Consider the following 27339-nt stretch of genomic DNA (forward strand, 5'->3'; position numbering starts at 1 on the left):
GGGTGGCTAGTGGGTTGCAGATGGGGAGGCTAAGGCTGGCCGGGAGGCAGAGAGCGGTGGGGAGGCAGGGGTGGGGGTGGGGCAGCCAGGTCCACAGTGGGGGTCTGAGCAAAGGAACCCCGTTGCATCTCTGCTGGGGGCTGCCTTCCTGCCCTCAGGGTGGGCCAGGTCCCAGCCGCAGCCTGCCACACGCTCAGAAAAAGGGACAGGTGTGACCTGTTGATTCACTGGGGAAGCTGAGCTCCAGAGAGGGTAGGTCCTGGCCCAGTCTGGCGGTGTCCTGGCTAGAGGGCTTTGGTCAGCTGGCTGAGTCTCAGTCCTGGTGACTGTGATGACCAGTGTCAGCGCCACTTGGGGCTGTGACCCCCCGAGGCCCCACCCAAGGCAGCACTTGCTTGGGAGTCTCTGGTGTGGCTGACCTCCCAGAGCCCCACAGCCCCCCAACCCCTTCCCCGGGGCAACTGCCTCCCTCTGTGGCCCACAGGGCTCAGCTCTGGCCTGAAATGAGGGTGGCCACTGTTGGGAGGCTGGAGTGAGTGCCGAGGGAGGGCCCAGTTGAGGAATGCGGTGTGGAATTGGGGCCAGGCAGCCTGTGAGGGGAGGCGTATGGAGGCAGGCAGGTACTTCTCATAGCCCTGGTGGCCTTGGGTTGGGGTGTGGACTCCGTGAATGTCTCCGAGGTCACCTGCAGGAAGTGTGGCTATGCCCTCCACATGTGTCCAGGCCCTGGTGGGCGTTGTGCTTCTAGTGGACCTCTGAGTTAAGTCTCCCCGGGACGGCCCCCACTGGCTGCGTGACCGTGGACAAAGTGTTTCTCTCGGCCCCGTCTCTTCTCGGCCCCGTCGCCATGGCTCGGGGAGGGGGGTGGCGGTGAGCTTCCTGGCCCCCAGCTCCTCCTGGGTGGTCACAGGATGGCTCTGTGTTGGAGAGGCCGCCTCATTGTCTGCCCAGCCCAGGGCCAGAATAAGGGCAGAATACCAGCCGCCTGGTGATAGCGCTCTTGCCCCAGCTCCTGGCCCTCAGGAGGTCTGCTGAGTGACGGTGGCCTGACCCTGTGTTGGGCAGTGCTGAGGGCCCGAGGGGGTGGGAGGGACTTCTGTCTCCTGCCTGACTCTGGCCTTTGGGCTGTTCACCCTCACCAGCTGGCCACCTGGCCTACCGGGCACTGACTCAGGGTAGAGTTGAGTTGAAACCTGTGAGGCCAGTGGCTGTGGTGGATGGGCAGTGTGGCCACGGATCCTACTGACATACGGACCCAGGGTCTCCCTCTGTGACCGGACCCGCCTGTCTGTGACCCCCAGCTTCTCCATTTGCAATGGGGCAGCACGGTGTGTCTCCTGAGGGAGCTTTGAGGTTCCCGTGGTGGCGGGTCCTTGGTTAGCATGTGGTACCTTCCCTGTTGCTGTTTTGTGTTATTACTCAGGGGGCAGCTTCCCCCACTGCCTCCCCCTTGGGGCTTTCCCTTCATCTTCGTACAGACCCCCGCCCCCCCTTCTCCCAGTTCCAACCGCACAACCTTCCCCAGAGGCCAGGAGCCCTCGGCCAGGAGCCGCCCACCGTACCACTTTGGCTCCCCGTGCTGTCAGCACGGACCCCACAGTCAGAAACGCCTGCCTGAAAGGCGTTTTATGTTGTCACAGAAAAGAAGTTAGATTACCTTCCATTTCTGACGTTAACGTGCTACTTAAGATAATTCATCATATTGTGGTATTAAAAAAGACATCCCTTTCTTGGTGGGTGTTGCGGCGCCCCTCCCCCTCCCCGCCTGGTGCTGCAAGCCCTTTTTTATGCAAAATGTGTTTTTTCCTCCCAGGCTTCTATTCATTGAGGCTTTGTAATATCTGAACATTTAGGGGAGAGATTTGACGTGCATGTCGTCTGCAAAGACCCCATCATTTCCCAGATAATGACAGGATTCTCCAGCCTAGACAATGGCCCAGTGCGCTTGGCCAGGACAGGCCAGCTTTGGGCTGCCTGGCTGGTACCCCTGCCCCCACCCCCGGCCTGACCCCTTCCCTCCTGCAGCCCCCATGTTGGGATTAATATCCCTGCTCCAGAGGGCAGCCTGTCACTGATGGTGGCGGTGTGTCTTGTCAAGAGCGAAATAGCTGGCTTCTTGGGCGCCTCTTTTCCGCGCTAGGAATTCGCTCAAATTCTCAGGACCCAGTTGGCTCCTGAAGTGGCGGAGAGTTCACACAGAAAAAAAAATTGCCAAAAATTACTGGGAAGTGCACATTTTCCTTTGCTCCACGGTGGCGCTTGGAAATGAAGTAGTTTTGTTCATGTCATCGGGGAATAAAGGAATCGATTCCTGCCTAATGGAGCCAGGTTCTGAGGAGCACAATGGAGAGCGTTTTTTTTCACACTCCTCTGGGGAGGACAGCGACTCCTCATTCCGAGCACTTTTGCATATCAATTTGCCCAACGCTGAAGGGGAGTCGAAGGCTCTGCGTGTGAACTACCCGCAGTAAACCAATTTTGCCGACGTTATGTATCTGTCACTTACAATTAAATCCGTGAAAAATATTGGCTCTGAAATGAGTCTCGGGCAATTTGATTTACACCGTGGTGGAGAACGTGGAGATTTTATCAGCAAGCGGACAGTGGGCAGTGGGTGTTTTCCAGCAGGAAATGGGACCTGGTGCCCCAGCCTGCCCCCTAGCCCTGCGGCGTCCCCACACAATGGACACTTTGTGGGGTGCTTGCTCTCAACTCAGGGTTAGGGGTGTCTGCAGCATGACACCGCTTGCCTGGCCTCTCTCCCAGCCCCTGGGCTCGGCCCTCAACGCCATGTTCTCAGCGACGCTGGAGATGTTGCTGGTCACTGTCTATTGAGCACCTACTATGTGCAGGCTGCTGTCCCAGCTTTGGGGACAGCCGAGTCCAAGCTGGACCCTACCCCACGGAGCTGGCAGGCCTCGGGGACAGGTGGAAACACACACGCAATAAGTACCCCACCAATTCATTGCCCTCAGGTGAAATGCAAGCATTGGGATTCCTTGAGGCCCCGCCTGCCCTGGCCCTCAAGCCTCCAGCCCTTGCACCCCTACACTCCAGCCCTTCCTGCTGCACGCAGCTCTGGGGCCCAGGCAGGGCGGAGCCCCGGTTTTGTGCCTTGGCTCTCCTGCCACAGCCCGCCAGAGGCTGACCCCCTGGGGCCATGGGGAGGAGGTGTGGAGAGGGATAGGAGAGGAACAAGCTCAGGCCACCTTGCCCTCGGTGTTTGCCATCGGTGACAGAACTGGTAGCTGCTCGCACTTTGGCCATCTGGCTAGAACAATTGCGGCAAAAAAGAATAATGCGTGAATGAATGAATTGGACGAAGGGGCACCTGACCTGACACCCACGTCTCAGCCTCCTGGGCTGGAGGGTGGGGCAGTGGTCCCATCTCCTCCCTGGGGCAAGTGGGGGAGAGCTGGGATGTGCAGGGAGGCGGGGGTGAGAGCCCTGAGGTCCTGGGGGCGCCTGGCTGGGTGTCAGGAGACCCAGGCAGCCTCACTGCTCTCAGGCTTTGTGACTCAGCAAGACGGCAGCCTCTCTGAGCATGTTTCTAATGGTCGAGCCCTTGTGGTCCCTGAGGGTGGGGGTCACAGCGGTGATTGCTTTTCCTGAGGAGCAGGGGGCTGGGGTGCATGTGTGCCATTCTTGCTGCCACAGGCTCCCAGGACACCCACATTGAGGGCTGGTTCCTCTGCCCCCTGGCGTGCCCGGAGCCCCCCCCCCAGCCCCACTCCGTCTGGTGCTGCCTGGTAGGGTGCCCTGGGCCATGCTGACCTCACTCATGCAGCTTGCATTCCTGTGGTGGGGGCTGGGGGCTGTGCTGGGGCCTGGCCTGCCGGCCCGTGCAGCATAGCTTCCTGCCCTGTAATTAGGTGGCTGGCGGGCAGCACTCAGATGCTCGGGCACCGCCTTCCGCCTCCCCAGGTAAAAGTCATGCTGCGGATCTGGCCCTCGCAGGGCGCCCAGCGCTCGGCTGAGTCCATGTCCTTCCTGAAAGTGGACCCGAGGAAGAAACAGCTGACCCTCTATGACCCGGCCGCTGGGCCCCCAGGCAGTGCTGGCCCCCGGCGTGCAGCCACTGCCGCAGTGCCCAGGATGTTTGCCTTTGACGCCGTTTTTCCCCAGGACTCGGAGCAGGTACTGTGCGGGGGCAGCGGGCCTTCTGGGATGGGGCAGGGCGCTAGCTCTGGATGGGGGTTGGGTCTGCGAGGACAAAGAAAGGCTGAAATGGACCACTGGACCCTGGCAGCCATCCCCCCGGTGTGTCCACAGCGGGTGAGAAGGCGGGGCCTTTGTTCCTGTCCCCCGCTGCCTCCCGGGCAGCAGAGGAGCCAGGGGAAGCCCCACTCCCAGCTTTCAGAGCAGCAGTGTTTTGCCTGGGACCTGCTATGGGTGCCAGGAGTGGTGTGATCGTGTGCGTGTCTCTGCATGTTGTGGTCTGTGTTCCGAGTGTGTGTCCATGCTGGCTGAGTGACCTCGGTGTGGTTTGGTGTCTGTGTGATTTCTGTGTGATACGTGTACGTGTCCATGCACCGTGTGCATGGTTGGTACATCCCACGAGTGTTGTAGGCCTTCTGTGTTATGTCCATGTGTGCTCTGTGCATGCTTGTGCACATGCAAGATCGCTGTGGTCCTGTGTATGCTGGCCTGGCGCCCTGTGAGCTGACTGCTACGTGATGGGGACAGCCAGGCTGCAGCCCCCTCGGCCCAGCACTGACTCACTCATTCTCTATGGGCCCTTCCCCAGGCAGAAGTCTGCTCAGGGACCGTGGCTGACGTGTTACAGGCTGTGGTCAGCGGGGCTGATGGCTGCATTTTTTCTTTCGGCCACACGAGCCTTGGTAAGTTCCCACTGCCATCCCCTAGATAATTCTGCTGCCCTTCCTGGCCATCGTCCCTGTTTCTGGGTGGGGAAGGAGGGTCACGCTCCATCGGAGCGGGCTGGGGGCTTGTGTAGACATACTGCAGGACTGGAAGGCCTTGGATTGGATTAGAGGAGGCTCCTGGGGTCTCAGTGGCCCAGGTTGGCCCTTAGCGCTTGTGGCGCAGAGCCTGGGGTGCTGATGCGCACATGGCCCTCAGGCAAGTCATACACCATGATCGGGAAGGACAGCTCTCCACAGAGCCTGGGTGTCGTGCCCTGTGCCATCTCCTGGCTCTTCAAGCTCATCCATGAGCGCAAGGAACGCACAGGCACCCGCTTCTCGGTGCGCGTCTCGGCCGTGGAGGTGTGTGGCCGCGACCAGAGCCTGCGCGACCTGCTGGCTGACCTGGCCTCCGGCAGCCTCCAGGACGCACAGTCCCCGGGTGTGTACCTGCAGGAGGACCCCATCTGCGGGGCACAGGTATACCAGCTCCCATGTGTTTCCCTGTGGCGGGTGACTGGACGGGCGGGGTGTGTGGCCCACCCACTGAGGAGCCTCACCCGCTTGCTGCCACAGCTTCAGAACCAGAGCGAGCTGCGGGCGCCCACAGCCGAGAGGGCAGCCTTGTACCTGGACGCGGCCCTGGCTGCCCGCAGCTCCAGCCGACCTGGCTGTGGTGAGGATGCCCGGTGCAGCTCCCACCTGCTGTTCACGCTGCACGTCTACCAGTACTGCATGGAAAAGTGCGGCCGGGGTGGAAGTAGGTGCCAGGCTCCAGGTCTGCTTGTGTGCATGGTGTGTGTGTGTGCATGTCTGTGGGTTTCTGTGTGCACGTGTGTGTACGTGTGCGTGTGTGTGCATGTCTGCAGGTGTCTGCACGTGTATGCATGGTGTGTGTGGGTGTGTGCATGGTATGTACATGTGTGTTCATGGTGTGTGAGTGGTATGTACATGTGTGTGCATGGTTGTGTGTGCATGGTGTGTGTGCGTGCATGGTATGTACATGTGTGTGCATGGTTGTGTGTGTGCATGGTGTGTATGCATGCATGGTATGTACGTGTGTGCATGTGTGTGCATGGTGTGTGTGTGCGTGTGCATGGTGTGCGCATGTGTGTGTGCGTGTGTGCATGGTGTGTGCATGGTGTGTATGTGCATGGCGTGTACATGTGTGTGCGTGTGTGTGCATGGCGTGTACGTGTGTGTGCGTGTGTGCATGGTGTGCACATGGGTGCATGGCGTGTGCGTGCATGGTGTGTGCACGTGTGTGCATGTGTGTGTGCATGGTGTGTGCGTGTGTGTGTGGGTGTGTGCATGGTATGTGTATGTGTGTGCATGTCTGTGGGTGTCTGCACGTGTGTGCATGTGTGTGTGCATGGTATGTGTGTGCATAGGTGGTATATGCATGCGTGGTGTGTGTGTGGGTGGATGGCATGTGTAGTGTTCATAGGCTGTGTGTTGCACATGTATGTTGCATGCATAGGTGGTGTGAGTGTGTATGTGAACGGGTGGTGTGTATGTGTGTGTGTATATTGCCTGAGAGTAGGCCCACCTTCCCTGACCCCTTGCCCCCACCCCGAAATGTCTACCTTGGTGGTGCCTGTACCCTGGGGTGCCCCTGAGGCCTCTCCAGGGCCCATGATGATGGCAGGGCTGTGCCTGTGGCCACGCTCACCGCCTGTCCTTGGGTTGCAGTGTCTGGAGGCCGAAGCCGCCTGCACCTTATCGATCTGGGCAGCTGTGATGCAGCGGCACCTGGCCAGGGCGGGGAGGCCACTGGGGGCCCCCTGTGCCTGTCCCTGTCGGCCCTGGGCAGTGTAATCCTGGCCCTGGTCAATGGAGCCAAGCACGTGCCCTACAGGTGAGGGATGAGCCCTGGGGGACGGCTGAGGCAGCTCCATGGGGCCACTGAGGGGTGTCCAGCACAGCCCCTGCTGGTCCAGGCTGGTGGAGTCCCAGATCTCAGGGAGTGGGGATGGAGGTGGTGCAGACCAGAGCCTAGGGGGCCCTGTACCCTGGCCATTCAGACCCGACCCTGCTGACTGCACTGCCCTGAGCTCCCCTCTGGCCCCAGGGACCACAGGCTGACCATGCTGCTGCGCGAGTCCTTGGCCGCCACGAATTGCCGCACCACCATGATCGCGCATGTCTCGGATGCGCCAGCACGCCACGCTGAGACACTAAGCACCGTGCAGCTGGCTGCTCGCATTCACCGCCTGCGCCGGAAGAAGGCCAAGGTTGGTGGGCCAGGGTCCCAGCGCAGCATGAGCGAGGTCACGGCCTCTGCCACAGAGGGCTTTGCAGTTGCCCAGCCTCTCTCGGGTTCCAGGTGGGCATGGGCCATTGGGGTAACCCACGTGGTCTTATCCCGCCTGCCTGCCTGCCCCTCCCCGAGGCCAGGAAGGCCCACTATGCCCCACAGGCCTGCTGTGGTGTCTGAGGGCGCTCTGGGTCAGGCGTCTGGCATTGTCTGTGGGCACATGTCCTCCCCTGAGGGCTTGTTTCCTGCCTGCAAAACAGTCCATGCTGTCATCCTTGTGGGGTCAATGAGCTGTCTGTGTCATGTTACTGGCATGTGACCCTCTTTAGCACAGTTGTTGCTGCCATGTTTGCTGTGGGGGTCCAGGGGGAGAGGAGACAGGTCCTGCCAGGAGCTCGTGGGGATGGGGGTCCAGGGGGAGAGGAGATAGGTTCTGTCGGGAGCTCGTAGGGGTGGAGGTCTAAAGGGAGAGGAGATAGGTTTTGCCAGGAGCTCGTGGGGGTGGGCAGGGTGCGGGTGGAGGGGGTGCTGGTTGCTGACCTGGTCCCACCCCCCCAGTACGCGTCCAGTTCCTCAGGCGGAGAGAGCTCGTGCGAGGAGGGCCGTGCCCGCCGATCCCGGGCCCTGCGGCCCTGCCCCCCACGCACCTCGGCCCCAGACTCCGAGCGCCGGGCACCCTGCGACCCTGACTACTCGTCAAGCAGTGAGCAGTCCTGTGACACTGTCATCTACGTGGGGCCTGGCGGGGCAGCGCTGTCAGACCGTGAGCTGACTGACAACGAGGGCCCCCCTGACTTCGTGCCCATTATTCCTGCGCTGGGCCGCCGCCGGCCCTCAGAGGGGCCGAGGGACGCTGACTGCGACCACTTCCGCTGCAGCACCTTCGCGGAGCTGCAGGAGAGGCTGGAGTTCATTGACGGCAGCGAGGGCCCCCCGGTGCCCCCGCCCAGGAAGCCCCTGCACCCAGAGGTGGCACCCCCCAGGAAGGCCTCGAGTGCTCAGCTTGCGGCCAGCAAAACTCTGGACAGCCCCAGCCCAGAACCCCTTGGGGGCACCCCTGAACCCTCCAGGACGGGCGCTTGGGGAGACCAGAGAGAAGATGGTGGCCCCAGGCCTGAGCTGCCCGTGACAGACAAGGCCTCCAGGAGCAGGAAGCGGCTGCCCAGCCCGGCCCCTCCACCACCACCTCAGCCAGAGGAGCCTGGGGGAGGGGGCGCAGTGCGGACACCCCCTGCGGGCTGCCCCCGCTTGCCACCTCGAAGCCGTTGCCTGGACCGGGGCCTGCTGACCACTACGGTGACGCTGCAGCAGCCCGTGGAACTCAACGGGGAGGATGAGCTGGTTTTCACTGTGGTGGAGGAGCTGCCCCTGGGCAGCCTCGCCGGCCCCCGGCCCACCAGCCTGGCCAGCTTCAGCAGCGACTGCTCCCTGCAGGCCCTGGCCTCGGGCTCTCGGCCAGTCAGCATCATCAGCAGCATCAATGACGAGTTCGATGCCTATACCTCACAGACTGCCGACAGCCCCAGGGGGCTCCTGGACGAGGCTGCCTGTGCTGGCAGTAGCCATGGCTCTTCCATCAGCTCCTGGCTCAGCGAAGTTAGCATCTGCGCCGCCGACAGCCAAGCCCCCACGCCCCAGCCCTCCTTCTGGGCCAGCCCTGACCCACTCAGCCCTGAGTCTCGGGCAGGGCCTGGCCCCCAGGGACCCCCTGCCCTGGAGGGCTCCCCAGAGGATGGCAACTTCAGGCTCCCAGAGCAAAGCAGGTTGGACAGCCCAGCCCGGGCTTCTCACCTGGGGGATTCAGCCCCTGCAGCCCCCTCCCGGTCTGGCAGGGTGTCCCGGGTGGGGTCCCCACGGGGACCACCGCCAGCACAGACTATCCATTCCAGCCTTCCCCGGAAACCCAGGACTACCTCCACTGCAGGCCGAGAGAGTGGCCTGCACCTGGGCCAGAGCCCCCGTGGCCCTGAGGGCCTGTTCGAGGACCCGTGGCTGCTCCGTGCAGATGATGCTGACGTGGTCCCGGCAGCCTCTGCGGGTCCCCCCTGGCCGCCTGATGCCCACGTGCCGCCAGCGTGTGCCCAGAGGGTGGTGGATGGGTGTGAAGTGGTCGCCAGGGCAGCCCAGCGGCCTGAGGCACGGATCCCGCCTCTGAGGAGGGGCGCTACCACGCTGGGTGTGACCACGCCCACGGCGTCCTGCGGGGATATGCTGGCTGAGGCCACAGCCTCTTGGGGCAGCCTGAAGGCCCCCTCCAGCAAAAAGAGCGCCACTCCCAAGAGTGGCCCCCTCTTGAGGCCCGGTGGAATGGCCCCCCCAGCCCCGCCCGTGCGCAAGTCCAGCCTGGAGCACAAGAATGGCCTGGCCCTGGCCCCTACCCCAGCTGTGGGCCTCACCCAGGCCACTGCAGCCACTGCCCTCCGAGGGGAAGAGGAGGCCAGGCCCAGCGGCCGGGGTGACTACCCTGCTCCCAGGGCCACTTCCAGTCTGAAGGTTCGGGCTGGCAAGGCTGAGGCTGTGCACCGTCCCGCTGGTCCTGCGTCGCTCGAGCGGCCCGAAGGCCTGGTGCACGGCAGTGGCAGGGCCAGGGAGCCTGCTGGGCGGCCAGGCCGGGCCGTGCCCAGGCTGGGGGTGCCATCCACCAGCCCCACGCCGGGGCATGCTCCCACCTGCAGGGGCAGCCCCGCCAAGGGCATCGGGACCCCCAAGCCCCCAGTTGCAGGGGGCAAGGGCCGCAGCCTGGCTTCTGGCGGGGCGAGGGCTCTGAGTGCCTCAGTGAGGTCGCTAGCCCCTTCTGCGGTGGGCAGAACCCCCAGCGGCCCCGTCGTGGGCCCCAGGACGGCCTCTCGGGCAGCACCCAGTGCAGGGGCCAAGACTGGGCGGGGCACTGTCATGGGCACCAAGCAGGCACTGCGGGCTGCCTACAGCCGCGTCCATGAGCTGGCGGCCAGTGGTGGCCCTGGCCACAGTGGCCCCTTGTGGGGCGTGGCCGACTCAGACGGCGGTAACGACGGCATGCACATGGGGGAGGGACGTCCACCCACAGGCCCAGCCCTGCCCTCACCCTACAGCAAAGTGACAGCGCCGCGGCGGCCCCAGCGCTACAGCAGTGGGCATGGCAGCGACAACAGCAGCGTGCTGAGCGGTGAGCTTCCGCCCGCCATGGGCCGCACTGCCCTGTTCTACCACAGCGGCGGCAGCAGTGGCTACGAGAGCATGATCCGTGACAGCGAGGCCACCGGCAGTGCCTCCTCTGCCCCTGACTCCATGAGCGAGAGCGGGACTGCCTCCGTGGGCGCCCGCTCCCGGAGCCTCAGGTCCCCCAAGAAGAGGGCCACAGGTGAGTCCCCCAAGACGATGGCCATGGGTGAGCACAGCCCTGTACAGTGTTTAAACCTGGGGAATGCGTGAAGATGGGCCTGGCCTGCAGGGGTCTCAGATACACACGGCCCCTGGCGGTTCGGCATACGCGAGACCTTTCCCTGTATGGATGTTCGTGGCTCTCTGTAGTTTATGAATCTGTGAGACGTGATGGGCCCGGCCCTCATGGACCCCAGGTGCACACAGCGCTAGACAGTATACAGATGTGCCAGGCTTTTCAGCCTGTTCACGTGACAGCCCTCTACAGTGTATAAGCTCTGAGCGTGCCCTGCTGAGCCCTCAGACCCTAGCTGCCTGAGGCTGGTCTCATCCACTTGGTAGCACCCTGCTTGGGGTCACCTAGCTGGGGCCTTGGAAAGCCCAGAGTGGACATGGCTTTGGGGTTCTTGGCTAGCGTGCCCTGGATTGCACCCCACCTGCCTGGAAGCCCTCAGACAGGGCGGCTCCTGCTCCTTGCCCAGACCCTTGGTTCTGGGAACCCTGGGTTGTGGGCCTGCTTCCTTTCATGGATGAGTGGGGGAGGGGCAGGATGCACCCTGGGAGAGAGCTGTGAGGGGAAGGCTGGGGTGGGGGCTGGGCGTCCCAGGACGTGGGCAGCAGGGAGGGTGTGCAGTGGGGAGTGGGGTCGCCCCGAGGTGAGGGGTGACAGGGGCTGCTGCCTCACCAGGCAGCTGGTGTCTGGAGGCTGAGGCTGGACAGGGCCGAGGGGGCCCAGTGCTGGGTGGATTGAGGGGGAATTGACCACGATCACCGTCCTGGGGATGGGAGGGCAGAGGTCAACTGAGCCAGGCCAGGAACCCCACGGCTCTGTTTCCAGACTTGTCCTCTAACCACTGGAGCTGGGTCTGTGGGTGCCAAGCTGAGGGTGTCTGCACCAGCCCCATGGTCTTCCCTGGTCCCGCTCCCCTCCCGGGTGGGCTGTGCTCATGCGCTGGCTCTCTGCTCCAGGTCTTCAGCGGCGGCGGCTGATCCCGGCCCCATTGCCTGATGCTGCTGCTCTGGGTCGGAAGCCCAGCCTCACGGGGCAGTGGGTGGACCTGCCACCACCGCTGGCCGGCACACTGAAGGAACCCTTCGAGATCAAGGTGTATGAGATTGACGACGTGCAGAGGCTGCAGCGGCACCGGGCAGCCTTGCGAGAGGACCCGGCTGAGGTCAGGGCCAGGGGGCCGACAGGGTGGGGCTGATGAGGGTCCCAAAACCGAGCTGTCTGGTGGTGGGAAGCCCAGGCCTCAGGAGTGGGTGCTCTGGTGGGGCTTCGCTGAGCTCGCTGACTCTGTCCTTCCTCTGTTCACAGCCCTTCTCAGACATGGAAAAGGTAGGGAAGCCCCACTGCCCTGAGTGTGCGGCCCCAGCTCTCCCAGGCAGAGGGCGAATGGCTGGAGGAGGTCTCAGGCCAGGGCTGCTGCCCTGGGTTCCCACTGGGGCGGGGGATACTTTTGAGAAGAGGCCTCCAGAGCACCTGGCCCCACTGTGGCTGAGCTGGGAGTTGGCTGGCAGGCAGGGTGTGGGGTTGGAGTGGGTGTACCCTGAACCCCCGTCTCCTCAGGGCATGGTGAGCATGGGCGCCCGTCCACGACTGGCGGAACGCAGGCTGCAGCGGCTGCGGGAGGTGCAGGCCTGGCGCGAGCACCTCTGTGAGGAGCTGGCAGAGACCCAGGGCCGGCTGATGGTGGAGCGGGGCCGCTGGTTGGAGCAGTGTGAGTGTCCCCCCAACCCCCCCACTGGATTGACCTTGTGGCGCTGTCTTCTCTGAGCCCCCGCTGCTCTGTGTGGCATGCGGAGAGGATGGGGACACAGGAGCCCAGCCCAGCAGAGGATGAAGGGTGGGTCAGTGCTGCCCCCACTGGGCCTGACCCGTGTCTACTGCCCCCCTAGTCGAGGTGGACCCGGAGCTGGAGCCCGAGTCGGCCGAGTACCTGGCGGCCCTGGAGCGCGCCACAGCAGCCCTGGAGCAGTGCGTCAACCTGTGCAAGGCCCACGTCATGATGGTCACCTGCTTTGACGTCAGCATCACCGCCTCTGCTGCGGTCCCAGGGCCGCAGGAGGTGGATGTCTGAGGCCAGGGGCTGGGCCATAGGGAAGGGGATGTGCGGGGGAGTGAGGATGTGAGGTGTGAGGGGCGAGAACGTGGCATGGTTGGAGCGACGAGGACGCAGGACCGGGGGTCTCAGAGAGGCGATGGGGCGTGGGGGTAGGGGAGCCGGCAGAGCTTGAGGACAGGGAGTGAGAGAGAGTGGAGAGACTGCCGCCACCAGACAGCAGCGCAAGTGCCTTCTACCTTGACGAGTACTGTTCTCCTTTGTGCGTTTGGTGCTAAGCACTCGAGACACCAGCAGATGGGCGGCGCGGTCGCCCACGCCCCGTGTGCCCGCAGACCTGGCCGAGCCTTTTTCACTGCTAGGCGTTTATGTAGCAGGACATGCCTGTGCCCGTCAGGGGTCTTGTTTAGGATTCAGGACGAGTTCTACTTTGTGGAGGTCTCCTCGCACCAGCTGTCCAGGCCCAGGTCTGTGTGTGGCCACTGGGGTGTCAGCGGGGCCGGGCAACCATGGCCCCTCTGTCCTGGCACCTGCTGCCTCTGGCCTGGGACACACGGGGCACAGTGCCTCCGTCCACGGCAGGAATTCTTACCAAAACCACAGCAAAAACGCAACGTACGCAAAAAAAAAAAAAAATTGGGGGACAAGGGTTTTGTAAAGTTTCTGTTAGGTTCCTATTTTTATATTGTTTTCATTTGAATACGGGATTTGCAGTGGGGTTTTGAAGACAAAGGGTCTGTTTTTATGGTTTTCTATGGACGTTGTACCCTAGCCGGCCCCTTCCAGCTGTGGGGTGGGCCCTGTCGGAGCACCTGAGCAGGGTGGGGGTCCTCGGGGCATGTCAGGCCGATGTTGGCATGCATGTGACCCTCACAGTGGCCTCCCTGCCCCGTGGGCGGTGCCCAGACCTATGTACAAATGTGTAGATAATACCTGCGACAGCTTTGGTTTGTGAATAAAAGACGCGTCGATTGTTCACACGGCTCCTGCGTCACTGGCCGTCTGGAAGGAAGGTCTCCAGGGGTGTTGCCCTCCACAGGTCCCAGTGTGAGGGAGTGGCAGGGTGTTGGAGGAACATACCACGGGGTTCAGGGGTGCGCACTGCAGCCTGCCCAGCAGAGACCCAGCACGCAGGCTGGGAGACGGGTCCTGGGAAGGCCTGCTGCAGGGCCATGCATCGGTGGGGGCAGGGCTGCAGGATGGTCCCATGTTTCCCCACCGTCCCTCTCCCCAAGTCACACTCTTCTGGGGCTGGGCTGGTGGAGGCAGCATTTTCTGGGGGGCTCCTGGCTCCTTCTGTTGGGTTGTGTCAGCTGGGGAAATCAAGGCAGGGTGACAGCCCTGGTCTCCTGAAAGGCCTGGTCTCTTTCCATCCCGCCTGCCTTCCGGAAGACAGGCTGGAGGGGCGCCCATTGGCAGATCAAACCAGAACCCTGGGGGAGTTGACCCTGGCCTTTTGCACTAGGCCAGAATCTGTCCTGACTCCAGTTCTCTGTACACTCCAGTGACCCGGGACCCCCAGGGCCCTTGGGGAAATGGACCCACTGTGCTCACGCCAACTGGCTCCCCTTGGCCTGCCCAGTGCCTCCTAGGCCACCGTGGGCCCCTGTAGCTGCCTGCTCCCATCTGTACCCAGGTCCTGTGGACCCCTGTGGTTGCCTGCCCCCATCTGTGCCCAGGTCCTGTGGGCCCCTATGGCTGCCTGCCCCGCATGTGCCCAGGTCCTGTGGACCCCTGTGGCTGCCTGCCCCCATCTGTGCCCAGGTCTTGTGGGCCCCTGTGGCTGCCTGCCCCCATCCGTGCCGAGGTCATGTGGGCCCCTCACACTCAGCATGTCCCTCTCAAACCTGCCTTCCTGTCGCCACGCCAGCACCCCACCAAGGTGTTATACTGGGCTCCCCCACGCTGCATCCGTAGGCCTCAGGCTCTCCCCCCATTGTCCTAGGCCTTGATCTGGCCCTGAGTGCCCCCCGCTGGGTGCTGCCCAGCCTTTGTCACACGACCACCTGCGCGCCTCACCCTGGCACCCCAGCACCCCCCCACGCCGGCCCCCTGGAAGCCAGCAGTGTGCCCCGCGGAAGCACTCCAGTCCTACCTCAGGTGGTCAGTGTCTGTCCCTGGAATTACGGGGACCTGGGGCTTCTGACTCATTGCTGTCTCCCCTTGGGCTGGGCTGGTGGGGCTTCGGGGTGTCTACAGAGGAAAGAACGAATGAATGTGTGAACAAATGCTTCTCCTGAAGGAAGGCTCCATGGGGACAAAGCAGGCCCCAGCTGTCGGCACTAAACAGTTTGTGAGACGCCCCCATCGGTGCCCATACTGACTCCCTTGAACGGACCAGGTGTTCCAGTGGCCATGTGGCCAGGCCGTCAGACCACAGGGCTGTCCACCTCAGCCTCTGCTCCTACCCCCCTGCTCCCTCACTCTCAGCTGAGGGGGAATCACATGTCTACGGGCTGGAGGTGGCCAGGGCCCCAACCCCTCCCCTACCCCATTCTCCTATTTTGAGTTGGCTCCTGGGATGGGTGAGCTTATTTCAACCAGATAAGTGCCACCCAAGCCTGCGTCTCTGTCACTGAACTTGGGCCCGGTGGAGGAGGGGTTTGGTGAGGGATGGGGAGATGTTTTGAGGCCCTGGTTGAGGGAAGGGGCTGAGAAACTCGCCCAGTCCATGGCCCTGCAGCTGCTGTGCCCAGGGCTGATTCTGGAGCACAGGTACTGACCCCACCTGGGGCCGGCTGCCCCATTCTCAGGGTCAGGGGAGGGCTGGGGTGTGGGGGTCCAGGTGCTCCCTCCTCAGGGCCAGGGGTGGGCTGGGGTCTGGCAGGGCTGCATGGGAGGCTGGGGGTCCTGAGCTGTCCCTCCCAACATGCGCTGTACAGCCTCACCTGTGCCTCATGGGAATGGGGTGGGTGCTTGGAGCAGGTCTCGAGGGCCCCTTCCTTCTGCAGAAAAGTCCCTGCTCCCTACCATCCCCCAGTCGCTGGAGGGGCTCAGAGCTTTTTGCTGGGGCAACCTCCTGCCTTCGCAGTTCCTGCCCCCCTGGCTGGAGGCCACTGTGGCCTAGGGCAGGTGGTGTCCTCTGGGGCCGGCAGACCATGTCCCACAGCACAGTGAGGCTCTTCTAAAGGGATCCCCTGTCCTGGGGCCAGCCTGGGGCCTGGACGGCTCTCATGTGGGACATCAAAGCCTGAGCCCTGTCATTACAGGCTGAGAGACCCGCAGGGAGTGTCTGGGATGTGCCCATTTTATGGATGGGAAAGTGGAGGCTGCTTGGCACCCAGCTGTCTGAGGGAAGCCCAGGCAGGCAGCCCCGTCCAACCCGGAGACAGTTTCTGGCCATAAGGGGTCTGTGTGCATCCAGCTTATTGAACTTGGGGAAACTGAGGCTCAGGGAGGGGAGGGCTGCGCAAGCCCCCCTTCCAGTGCTCTTTGGAGGCAGGCAGGTATGGGACAGGTAGGCTGCAGGGAGGGTTTCCCGTGGTGGGTCAGGCAAGTGGGACTGTGGGGGGCGTGTGGACCCTTGGATCCTCAGAGCCTCAGGCCGGATGGTGTCTCTGGTTCTGAGGTGGCCTGGTGCCCGGCCGGAGGCTCCCCCGGGCAAGGTGCCTCCTGACTCATGCTGCGGGTTCTGGCCTGCCGGCCTGCCCTGCGTATACCAGCCCCAGGCACCTGAGGTCACCTAAGGAGGCGGTGCAGGGAGGGGGTCAGGCTAGGAAGGGCGACCAGGGACGGGCTCATGGGGCCGGTGGGTGACGGGGAGGCCTCTAACAGACTATGGGCCACCTGGCTCCAAGAGAGAGGGCACCTGTGGGCCGGGTCCTGGAATCCTGGTGTCCACCAGGCCTGCAGCTTCACAAGGCCAAGGCCCCTCTCCTACTGGGCGGGGATGAGGGGGTTCCTTCCTTCAAGGGCTGGGGTCACAGGGGAGGAAAAGGAGCCAGAAACCCTCCGCCCTGAGGAGGAGGCCCCACCCCTCCTTCTTTCTGGGTTTCAGAGTCCCCTTTGAGCAAAGGTACCCGGCCGGATCCCCCCTCTAGCTTGGGGTCGGGGAGGAGGCAGGGCCACACCCTGGAGCTTCCACCTGGAGTGTTTGCCTTCCAAAGGCTCCCATGAGCTGCCTCGTGTGACGGTCACAGGTTGACCACAGTGGCCCATAGCGTGGTAGTGGGAGATGGCAGCCAGGGGTGGTGACTCAGCGGTGGCAGCGGGAGGGTGGTGACAGTGAGGTGGTGATGGAGGCCAGGGTGGGGCCACCACTGGTGGAAGCAGTAATGTTGGAGATGGTGGTACAGAGATGGGGTGAGCGGCACAGACGGTGTGGTGTGTACACGTGTGTGTGCGTGCTCACATGTGTGCGTAATGTGGCATGTGCACACAGGTGAAATGCAGCATCGGGCTGTGTGTGTGTGTATGCGTGTCCTGTGTGTATGTGTGTGTATGTGCGTCCTGTGTGTATGTGTGTGTATGTGTTTGTGCGTCCTGTATGTATGTGTGTGTATGTGCGTCCTATGTGTGTGTATGTGTATGTGTCCTGTGTGTGTGTATGTGCATCCTGTATGTATGTGTCTGTGTGTATGTGTGTCCTGTGTGTATGTGTGTATGTGCGTCCTGTGTGTATGTGTGTGTATGTGTCTTTGCGTCCTGTATGTATGTGTGTCTGTGTGTATGTGCGTCCTGTGTGTATGTGTGTGTATGTGTCTGTGCGTCCTGTATGTGTGTGTCTGTGTGTATGTGCGTCCTTTGTCTATGTGTGTATACGTGTGTCCTGTATGTATGTGTGTGTGTATGTGCGTCCTGTATGTATGTGTGTGTGTATGTGCGTCCTGTATGTGTGTCTGTGTGAATGTGTGTCCTGTATGTATGTGTATGTGAGTCCTGTGTGTCTGTGTGTATGTGCACCCTGTATGTGTGTGTATGTCCGTCCTGTATGTGTGTGTATGTGTGTATGTGCATCCTGTGTGTGTGTATGTGCGTCCTGTGTGTATGCGTGTGTATGCACAGGCGTGGGCTTACATGGGTGTATATGTGTGTGCGTGTATGCACATGTGAGATGCAGCATCGGGCTGTGTGTGCATGGACGTATGTGGGCATGTATGTGTGTGTATGTGCATCCTGCATGTATGTGTGTGTACGAATGGGCGTGGGTGTATGTGTGTGTGCACATGTGTAGCATGCAGCGCTGGGCTGGGGGATTCAAGGGAGAAGTCTGGGAACCCTGTCAGGGCTGGACGTGGGGTCGGGGGCTCTGCCCTGGGGTGGGAACACTGGGGGCAGGGAGGGGAGGATCTGCCAGTCCTGCCCATCTCTGAGCCTCTGTTTGCCCTCCTGTGTGTGCTGTCACAGTTCACGTGCATGTTTACGGCTTGGCATTTGGCCTTTTCTACTTTCCGGCGCCCCCCCTCCATGGCAGCCCTGGGGCGCCTCGGAGACGGGTGCTTGTGGCTCTCTAGAAGTGAGCCTCAGTGTTAGCTGATGGGCACCCCACCCCCATGGCCCCAGGGGAGTCTGAGGAGGCCCCTGCTTTGTGACTGCTCTCCACCCGTCAAGGGACCTCTGTAGCCTGGGGTGGGGGCGTATCCCAGGGACCCATATTCCTGATGGGGCTCCACCCCTGGAATGGGAGCGAGGGGTCCTTGGGGGCTGGGCCAGGCCCTGGGATCTGCTCCCAGCAAACAGGAAGATTGGAGCGTGATTTCTCTCTCCTGATATTGTGTTCACTGGGGTGGGAGCCAGGCCAGTTTCCACACAGGAAACCCGTGGAGGGGAGGTGTTCGGATGGAATTCCCTGGGCGGCCAAGAAGCCAGGCTTCCTGTGGGTCAGGTTGGCAAGGTGGTGTGGGGTGGGGGTGGGCAAGGCTCTGGGCCTGCATGGGGGCCACTCCAAGTACTCCATCTAAGTACCCCTTGTGACATCATACCTTCTGCACAAACCCCCCAACGAGTGAGGCTAGAGCCCGCCAGGCTGTGGGTGGAGGACAGAATCAGTCCTGGGCGCCTGGAGGGCCTCTCACTGGTTAAGGCCCCCTCCCCCACAGGGCGAGGTCTCCAGGGCAGTTCAGAGTGGGGATTCCTGCTCACAGCCCTGGGCTGCTCAGAGCTGGGGTCCAGCTCACAGGGCTGCTCAGAGCGGGAGGTCCTGTTTACAGCTCTGGGCTGCTCAGAATGGGGGTCCTGCTCATGGGGTCCTGCTCACCGGGGACCCCCAGCTCTGAGCAGCCCAGTCTGTGAGCAGAACCCCCATTCTGAGCAGCCCAGGGCCACGAGCAGACCAGTCCCAGCAGCCCAGGGCCCTGAGCAGGATCCTAGCTCTGAGCAGCCCAGGACAGTGAGCAGGACAAGGAGCTCTGAACAGCCCTAGAGACCTCGTCCCATGGGGAGGGGGTCCTGAGCAGGGAGAGGCTCTCGAGCTGCCCAGTGCTGAGTCTGTCTTCCACCCACAGCCCTGTGGGCTCTGGCTTCATCTGTTGGGTTGGTGAGGGGGCATGCAGAAGGTGGGCCTGCTGTCTGGTGAGTGAGGCTGTGTCACAGGTCTGTGGATGCCAGTCTAATCATTGGTGTGGCCTGGGCAGCCCAGCCTGGCCTTAGGGCTGGAGCAGGGCGTGAAGTCTCGGGAACCACAGGGCGGCTCTGGGGTGAGGTCACCCAGCAGCGGACTGGCATTGGCGTCATCCGGGGAGCGTAAGGTCAGGTGGGCGTGCAGCCTGGGGACCTGGCCTCGTGCCAGCCATCCTGCTTCCTGCTCTGTGGGCTGCCGCTGGGCTGTCTGGAGGAGTGGGCCCTGGACCTGGGTGGTGGGAGGCCTGGGTATGGGCATAGACTCCTGCCTCGAAGTGCTCCCGTGGGACGCCCTGGGCTGCCATCTGGCCGTGGCTCCCCAACAGGAGACAGACAGCCATGCCCACACTGACTCCTGGTGTCCTCAGCCATTTTGGCAAAAGCATGGCTGAGACTAAAAAACACCTGCCTGCCCTCCAAAGAAGGAGGCCACGTGCCCATGGGGAAAGAAGGGGCACCTCCCAGGGCTGGTGGGCAGAGACGGCAATCCTGAGCAGAGGGCCAGGGCTGGGTGGGGTGTGGGGCCCAGACAGCTGCCAGGCCTGGGGATGCTGGGCAGCTCCCTACCTCTTGGTGCCTTGGTTTCTCCTCCTGTGAAGAGGCACTGCCCATCTGCATGCGTGACAGCCCACCCCAGCCCCAGACGGGTCTCTGTGTCCCAAATAAATCTCCCTATTTCTGCAGCGGCAGGGACGGTGGCTGTATATTCTCGCAGCCTTGCACTCGTGGAGGAAGCTGATCTGCTGGTACGATGGGGCACTGAATCCCGGGCCAGCTCTGATTTGTGCTCCTGCTGCGATGGGGCAGCCCACTGGCATCTTTATGAGGCAGGACGTGCACTGCATGCCTGGGACAGGCTGGGTGATCTATAGGCCATGTCACCCCTCCTGCCTGCTCACCATCACACCCCACCCCCGTGCCACCCCTCCTGCCTGCTCACCGTCACACCCCATCCCCCATGCCACCTCCTTCTGCCTGCTCACCATCACGCCCCACCCCCCATGCCATCCCCTCCTGTCTGTTCACCATCACACTCCACCCCCCTGCCACCCCCTCCTGCCTGCTCACCATCACACCCCACTCCCGTGCCACCCCCTCCTGTCTGCTCACCATCGCACCCCACCCCCCGTGCCACCCACTCCTGCCTGCTCACCATCACACCCCATCACCCCGTGCCATCCCCTCCTGTCTGTTCACCGTTGCCCCAGTTCCCCCTGTGCTGCCCTCACCTGCCTGTCCGGTCACCTTGTTCCCCCGCCTCCCACCCCATCACAGCTTGTCTTCCCAGCCACTAGAAGACAGTGCGCTGGGGCTGGGCTGAGCCAGGAGGGGACAGAGGGGGGATGTGGGGAGGTGATGCCCCTCAACTGAGGCAGGATGAATCTGTTGCGCTGGCCGGGGCAGATGGGCAGGGGTTTCATGTGCCAGGGTTGGTGTGACATAGGCACCGTGCTTCTGGAAGGTTCCAAAGGGTGGCACTGGGTTAAAATTGTGCACTCAGGAGCCAGCCTGCTGAGGTTCAGTCCTGGCTTTGCCATCTGCCACTGGGGCCGGTCGGTCAGTGTTCCGTCAGTGTCGTCATCTGCTAAATGGGCAAACAAGGCCGTGGAGAGGATGGCGGGGCTGCAGGTGCACAGTCCTTCTAGAGGCACCTCCAGATGGCCTGCATTAGCTCAGCCAGCACCAGCCTTGGTCCTTCTTGTCCTGGGGGAATTGCGGCCCCAGCTATGGCCCTAAGCAGACTGGGTGCCGTCTCTCCTCCCGCCAGGGCAGCCTCTCAAGAGCAAGTCTCACCCCAGGTGTTTCCCATGCTCTGTCCCCAAGGTGCAGGAAAGGCTACCATGCTTCCTCCCAGGGACAAAGGTCCTGGCCCTGGTGTCTGCTGGACCATCACCCTGGTGATTTTGTTCCCTAGAAGTGGGTGCAAATCTAATGAAGGCATTAGATGGGGCAGTTTGCTGAGCCGCATAGAGCCCGTCGGCAGAAGGAAGGCCTCAGCTGGTGCTGAGAGGCTGGGGGGTGGGTTTCAGTGTAAGGGCCAGTCTCATACAAGGGCTCTGTAGGCAGAGGGTGGGTCTCCTGGGAGAGTGGGCATGCCCAGCCAATTTTTAGAAAGAGGCCAGTCTTTGGGTGAGAACCTGACCTTGGCAGACTCCCAATTCTGCCAGGACATATTCAAAATCACCCCCTACGCCACAGCCTTCATCCCAGTGCCCTGACACCCACCCTGCCTTGACCCTGGCCTGTGACCCCTATGGGAACCTCAACCCGCTGTCTACAGCGGGGCCATCCCCCTGAACCTGGACCCTACTGCCCAGGGCCCATTCTACCTCCCAGCCTATAGGCAACTCCTGACCTCCAGGACAACCCTCTACCCACATACCCCGACAGGTACCACCATCTATGTTCCCTCTGTTGGGGTCCTGACCCCGAAACCACCCTGAAGACAGGGGAGACCATCCATGAGTGAGCTCCCGATAGGAATTTGCTTTCTGGGCTTAGTAAGTGGCCTTCCTCAGGCAGGACCCAGGCTCAGCCAACACACTCAGCTGATGACCTCTCAGCAAAGTTTCCTGGAGGGCGTCTTCCTGCATCCAGAAGACGGCATTAGCTGAAATGCTGGAGCAGGACAAAGTTGAATCTGCTGGCTGGTTTATCACTTACTCACTGGCTTCACCTCTCTGAGCCTCAGTTTCCTGTTTGAGAAAGGAAGGGGATCATGCCTGCGTCCCCAGGTAGCTGTGAGGACAGCAGCGTGTCTATGAACTGCTAGCAGGGCTTGGCAGCTCTCGGCATAGTTATTTGGGAGGGAAGAACAGCAGGGCTGATACAGGAAGGAAGGGAATCTGCCACTCATGATCCAGATGCCCCTCATTCCAAGACCAAAGTGCCTCACCGTCCGTGCAGGGGCTTCAGTGGGTCTGCTTAGAGGAGCAGTGGGCTCAAGTTGTTGTTTCCCACAATTTACCTTGGCTCAGTTTTCTGGGGCTTTCTGGAAACTTCTGGGAGCCAAACAGGGCTGACCCTTTCTGGGGACATGTACCTCAATACTCACACAGCTCTCGAGCCACTGCCCTCAAGTGTTCCTCCACTCATGGGTCACCCCCTTGCTGGTCAGAGGGGCACCAGGGCAGCAGGAGCCCTGGCATTTCCCAAGGATGGAAAGTTCTGGGGTCTGTCGCGTGGTGAGGATCACAGGACGTCCAGGGGCTGTAGGCTCCGTCTGGGGCCTCCCTCTGCCAGCCTGCTTCTGTGAGGGAGACTCTGAAATTGCACCTGCCTGGACCCAGGCTCTGCGAGGGCTCAGAGCAGCTGGACCGGCCAGCTCTGGGTCTCCGTCATCCCCCGGCTCCAAGCCTTCCTGATGGGCCCTGGGTGGCTGGATAGAACCGGAGTTCTGGGTGCTGCAGGGGTGGTCTGCCCTAGGGAGGAGGGGCGAAGGATGCAAACATGTCCAGGCGGGCCCCCTTCAGTCTGCAGGGCTCTTGGCTGAAGGCCATGCTTACCATGGTTCGTGGGGTCTTTGAGTATACTCTGAAGACCCCAAGTTTGCTTGACCCAGTGGACTGGCTGAGGGTCTGGAGGAGGGAGTGGTGGTGAGTGGGGACCAGGGATATGTGGGGAACAGTCTCTAGAGCTCCCAGGTCCCCCATGGCCCTGACGGCCACAGAGGCTGAGACGTGACCGTGGGCTCTGAGCCCTGGCAGAGACTGGGGGTGGGGTGGGAGGTCAGGGTCGGGCCTTGGGGGGCTGCAGCAGGGATGGGAGTTGGGTGTGGAGGGTCTGGGTAGGGAGGTGACCAGCTGGCCTGGGGGGCTCGGCTGTTCCAGTGTTTACATAATCCACATTATGCTAATCCCTACGGGAGACTTAGTCCTGGGAGCCTGCTCCTGTCAGGCAGTGCAATTTGTTAATTAACTGCAGAGGAGAGCCTGGCTGAGCGGAAAGTACGCCTCCCTCAGGCAGCCAGATTGATTGCACACATGTGCACACACGTACACAGAAAGCACATGTACACACATGCACACACAAGCACACACATGCAGACAACGCACACACACCTACACAAGGGTCTCGGGCCCCGATGCTCCATGCTTGCTTTTAAAGTTCTGGGAATTCAAGTGTGGGTGCTCCTCCCAGCCGCCCCCACCCAGGTCTCCCAGAAGAGGCGGGCACTAGGGGCTGTGGCCTTGGTTCCTCACCCTTCACCCAAGGAGCACACCTGCCACGTGCCGACCCCAGAGCGCCTCTGTGCAGCTCGGGGAGTGCAGGCTTGGGTGCTGGGAGAGGGTCTCAGCCGGCACGCAGATGTGAGCTGGGGAAAGGATGTGTTTCCCACGTCCCAGCGGGAGGGCTGCTCCTGGTGTTGGGCAGAGCTGAGCAGAGTGGGATGGGGTGGGGGCACAGCCCCCATGGCCCTACATCCCACTTCCCCGCATCTTAGGGGACAGACCATGTGTCGTTCCAGTGGCCAGTCATGTGGCCCCGTGAGCAGAGGATGGACAGATGAGGGACAGCTGGGACAAAGGGGCTGGCTCCCAGGGCCGAACCGGATACCCAGGCCTCTGGAGGCTACTTCCCCGCTGCCACCCTTGTCAACACCAGGGTCTTTCAGCACCAGGAATGACCTCGTTAGCCTCCCTACTCTGGTGGCACTCTGCCCTGGGTGTGCCAGGTGGAGGAGCAGACCCTTGGGAGTGGCAGGAGACCCTCCACTCATAATTGGCTCTGCCCAGGCTCATCTCCCAGAGACCTGGCAGCCCCAGGGCCTCAGCTAGAAGCCTGGTTTCCTGGCTCTTCCTGGTCCTGGACACAAAGGCCCCTGGAGCAAGACTAGCTGAGGACCTGAGCTGCCAGCCGACCAGAACAGAAAGAGATCAGCAGCCTCCTGGGCAGTGGCAGGGGCTGGCTTCTGGGGGGTGGGGGATAGAAAGGAGAGCTGAGGGATGGGGGCAGAGGAGAGGGGTAGGTGGTTTCTTTCTCCAACTGGGGTGAGTGGGGTGGCTCTGCTCTGAGCCGTAGGGGGAGCCTGGTCCTGCCCCAGTGGGTCCTGCCCTGGTCTAGGCCCCTCCTTCAGGAAGCCCCTTGAGCAGAGACTAGCTCCCTCCCCCACCTTCCTGCCTGACCCTTAGAGGCTGCCCTGGCTTGTCCCCCAGGGCCTGGCTGGGGCAGGAACACATGGGGTGTGGCTGGTTGGCGTTGGCCTCCCTCCTGCCCCTCCACCGTCCACTGTCTGTAGAACTTGGGGCTCATGGATGAAGCTCTGGCAGACAGCTCAGGTAGGTGGCTCCCTGACTTCTCACCAATACATGGGGTGTGAACACAGACTTCAGACAGCTGCACTTGTAAATGAACCCACAATGGGGGTGCCCAGGGTAAGTCTCCAGCTCTGCTCAGTGGGCTGTCACCCCAAGGGGGCTGGGGAAACTGAGGCCAGGAGGGGCCGGCTTTGCACTGGCCCTCCCTGGGGTGGGGGCTCTCATTCTGTCTAGGTGGAAGCTGGCGGGGGGTAAGGAGTGGGAGAGAGCAAGCATTGAGACCCTTGGCTGTGGAATCACGGGTGGATTCTGGCTCTGGGCCTCTGTTTCCCCTGTCAGGGGCTGGTCGTGGTCGTAGCTGCCTCACAGGCCAACCAAAAGGCTTCAGATGACGTGACAGGATATGCCCAGCTGAGGGGCTTCAGGTGACCCTGTGGGACATGCACAGCTGATGGGCTTCACTTCAGGTGATGCTGAGGGACACGCCCAGTGCACAAAGGCATTCAGCGTTGGTTTGCTGAGTGAACGGCCTCTCCTGTGTGGGGAACACTCTCCTGTTTCTCCTGGCTGCTTCTAGGAATGGTCCCGTGAAGCAGCTGCTAGCCCTGCTGGAGCCACCAGGCTGGTAGATGGCCAAGTGGACTCAGGAGTCTTCCCACCAGACTGCAGGCGGGCTAGGCTGGGTGGGCACAGGGCCTGCGATGGTGAGGGACCAGAGGCCGTGGGTCAATCAGTGCCTCACCTGAGCACACTCATGCTCTCAGGCTCCTGGAGAGGGTCATCACTTCTCTACTAGGGGCCTTGCTCTCCACCAGACTGCCCTGTACCACATGGACTCCCCATTTCTGTCTGCCACAGATAATAGGCAGGTGCCTGCATCTCTCCAGGTAAGGGAGGGGCAGCAAAGAGCAGGTATGGGGCCAGCCGTCCCACCACAAGGTAAGGGACACAGTGCTGGGGAGTGAATGAATGAATGAAGGGATGCCAGGGCCATGGCCAGTGAAGCTGCAGCACTGGAGGACGGGTAAAGCCAGAGGGGTGTCAGTGAACAGCTCTGGTGGTGGGGACTCTGGTTGTGTGTGGGATGAGGGAGGGTCAGGGCCGGACCTTCAGGGCAGATTCAGCTCAGATGACCAGAAGCATGAGGCCTTGATTTCAGGGATGGATCACGGGCTGTTTGGGAATCTGTTCAGCCTGAGATCCTTTTGCAGGTCCAAGGAGGGCCTGCCAGAGGCAGATCTAGGAAGCAACTTGGGCTGGAGACAAAGAATCTGCTCGCTTGCTATTATGGATTTAATTGAGTCCCCCAAAATATGTGTTGTAAATCCTAACTTCTATGCCTGTGAAGAAATGTTCAAGTAAAAAAGCCGAAGAGATTTCAAAGGGCAGCTTGAGAAGACAAAGCAAAGTATTATGATGAACTGTGCAAAGACCTGGAGATAGAAACCAAAAGGGAAGAATATGCTTAGCATTTCTCAAGCTGAAAGAAATGAAGAAAAAATTAAAGCCTTGAGTTGCAATATTGACGGATTCTGTGGACAAGATTCTTCCAGCACACTATCAGACAATGTTCCGCTGTTATTCATGAGATTCTTGCTGGCTGATTTTTCTCAGAAGCAGATCGCCAGGTCTGTCTTAGTCTGGAAGCTCAGGTGAAACCCGTCCTCCATGGGTGACCCTGTTGGTATTCGAACACTGGCGGCACAGCTTCCAGCATCACAGCAGCAGGCAAGCCCCCACATGAGGACAAACTGACAAGACGTGTAGGTTTGCATCAGAGCTGTATCCTTCCACCATGCTTATTCAATCTGTGTGCTGAGCAAATAATCCAAGAAGCTGGACTATATGAAAAAGAACGGGGCATTAGAATTGGAGGAAGACTCATTAACAACCTGCGTTATGCAGGTGACACAACCTTGCTTGCTGAAAGTCAAGAGGACTTGAAGCACTTACTGATGAAGATCAAAGACCACAACCTTCAGTATGGATTACACCTCAACATAAAGAAAACAAAAATCCTCACAACTGGACCAATAAATAACAACATGATAAATGAAGAAAAGATTGAAGTTGTCAAGGATTCCGTTTTATTTGGATCGACAATCAACACCCACGGATGCAGCAGTCAAGAAATAAAACGATGCATTGCACTGGACAAACCTGCTGCAAAGGACCACTTTAAAGTGTTAAAAAGCAAAGATGTCACTTTGAGGACTAAAGTGCACCTGACCCAAGGCATGGTGTTTTCAATGGCCTCATATGCATGTGAAAGTTGGACAATGATTAAGGAAGGCTGAAGGAGAATTGATGGATTTGAATTACGGCGTTGGCGAAGAATATTGAATATATTGTGGACTGCCAGAAGAATGAACAAATCTGTCGTGGAAGGAGTACAGCCAAAATACTCCTTAGAAGCAAGGATGGTGAGACTTCTTCTCACATACTTTGGACACGGTATCAGGCAGGACCAGTCCTGGAGAAGGACATCATGCTTGGTAAAGTAGAGGGTCATCGAAAAAGAGGAAGACCCTCAATGAGATGGATTGACACAGTGGCTGTAACGATGGGCTCAAGCATAACAACGATCATGAGGATGACACAGGAGTGGGCGGTGTCCGTTCTGTTGTACGTGGGGTTGCTATGAGTTAGAACTGACTGAACAGCACCTCACAACAATAACGACATGCCCGTGGTCATAATCCCATTGGGAATGGGTTGTTTTTGCTATGTTAATGAGGCAGGATTAGCATATGGTGCGTTTTCAGTCAATCTCTTTTGAGCTATAAAAGAGATTCCCCAAACAAGGAGCAAGCAGAGATGGAGGAACAGAGATGCCAAGCCACATGAAGATTGCCCAGGATCAGGAGGTCGGCACCCTGAATTCGGACTTCTAGCCTCCTAAACTGTGAGAACATAGATTTCTGTTTGTTAAAGCCACCCACTTGTGGGGTGGTAATTAAGACAGTTGCTCATTCATT

General features: G+C 60.8%; 1 protein-coding gene across 1 annotated transcript in view; it reads left to right on the forward strand.

The window, feature by feature from the left end:
• KIF26A (kinesin family member 26A) overlaps positions 1-13509 on the forward strand; it is a 40132-nt gene extending 26623 nt beyond the window's left edge. Inside the window, exons 5-14 of the mRNA XM_064293068.1 lie at positions 3925-4137; positions 4748-4841; positions 5083-5625; positions 6558-6723; positions 6937-7099; positions 7681-10462; positions 11452-11657; positions 11801-11821; positions 12053-12203; positions 12382-13509. Of these exons, the coding sequence (XP_064149138.1) occupies positions 3925-4137; positions 4748-4841; positions 5083-5625; positions 6558-6723; positions 6937-7099; positions 7681-10462; positions 11452-11657; positions 11801-11821; positions 12053-12203; positions 12382-12563 (4521 nt within the window). The 3' untranslated portion in view covers positions 12564-13509. The remainder of the gene's footprint in view (positions 1-3924; positions 4138-4747; positions 4842-5082; positions 5626-6557; positions 6724-6936; positions 7100-7680; positions 10463-11451; positions 11658-11800; positions 11822-12052; positions 12204-12381) is intronic.
• The last annotated feature ends 13830 nt before the right edge of the window (positions 13510-27339 follow it).

The sequence above is a fragment of the Loxodonta africana genome, chromosome 10 (assembly GCF_030014295.1).
Source record: "Loxodonta africana isolate mLoxAfr1 chromosome 10, mLoxAfr1.hap2, whole genome shotgun sequence".
In the NCBI taxonomy this organism is placed as follows: domain Eukaryota; kingdom Metazoa; phylum Chordata; class Mammalia; order Proboscidea; family Elephantidae; genus Loxodonta; species Loxodonta africana.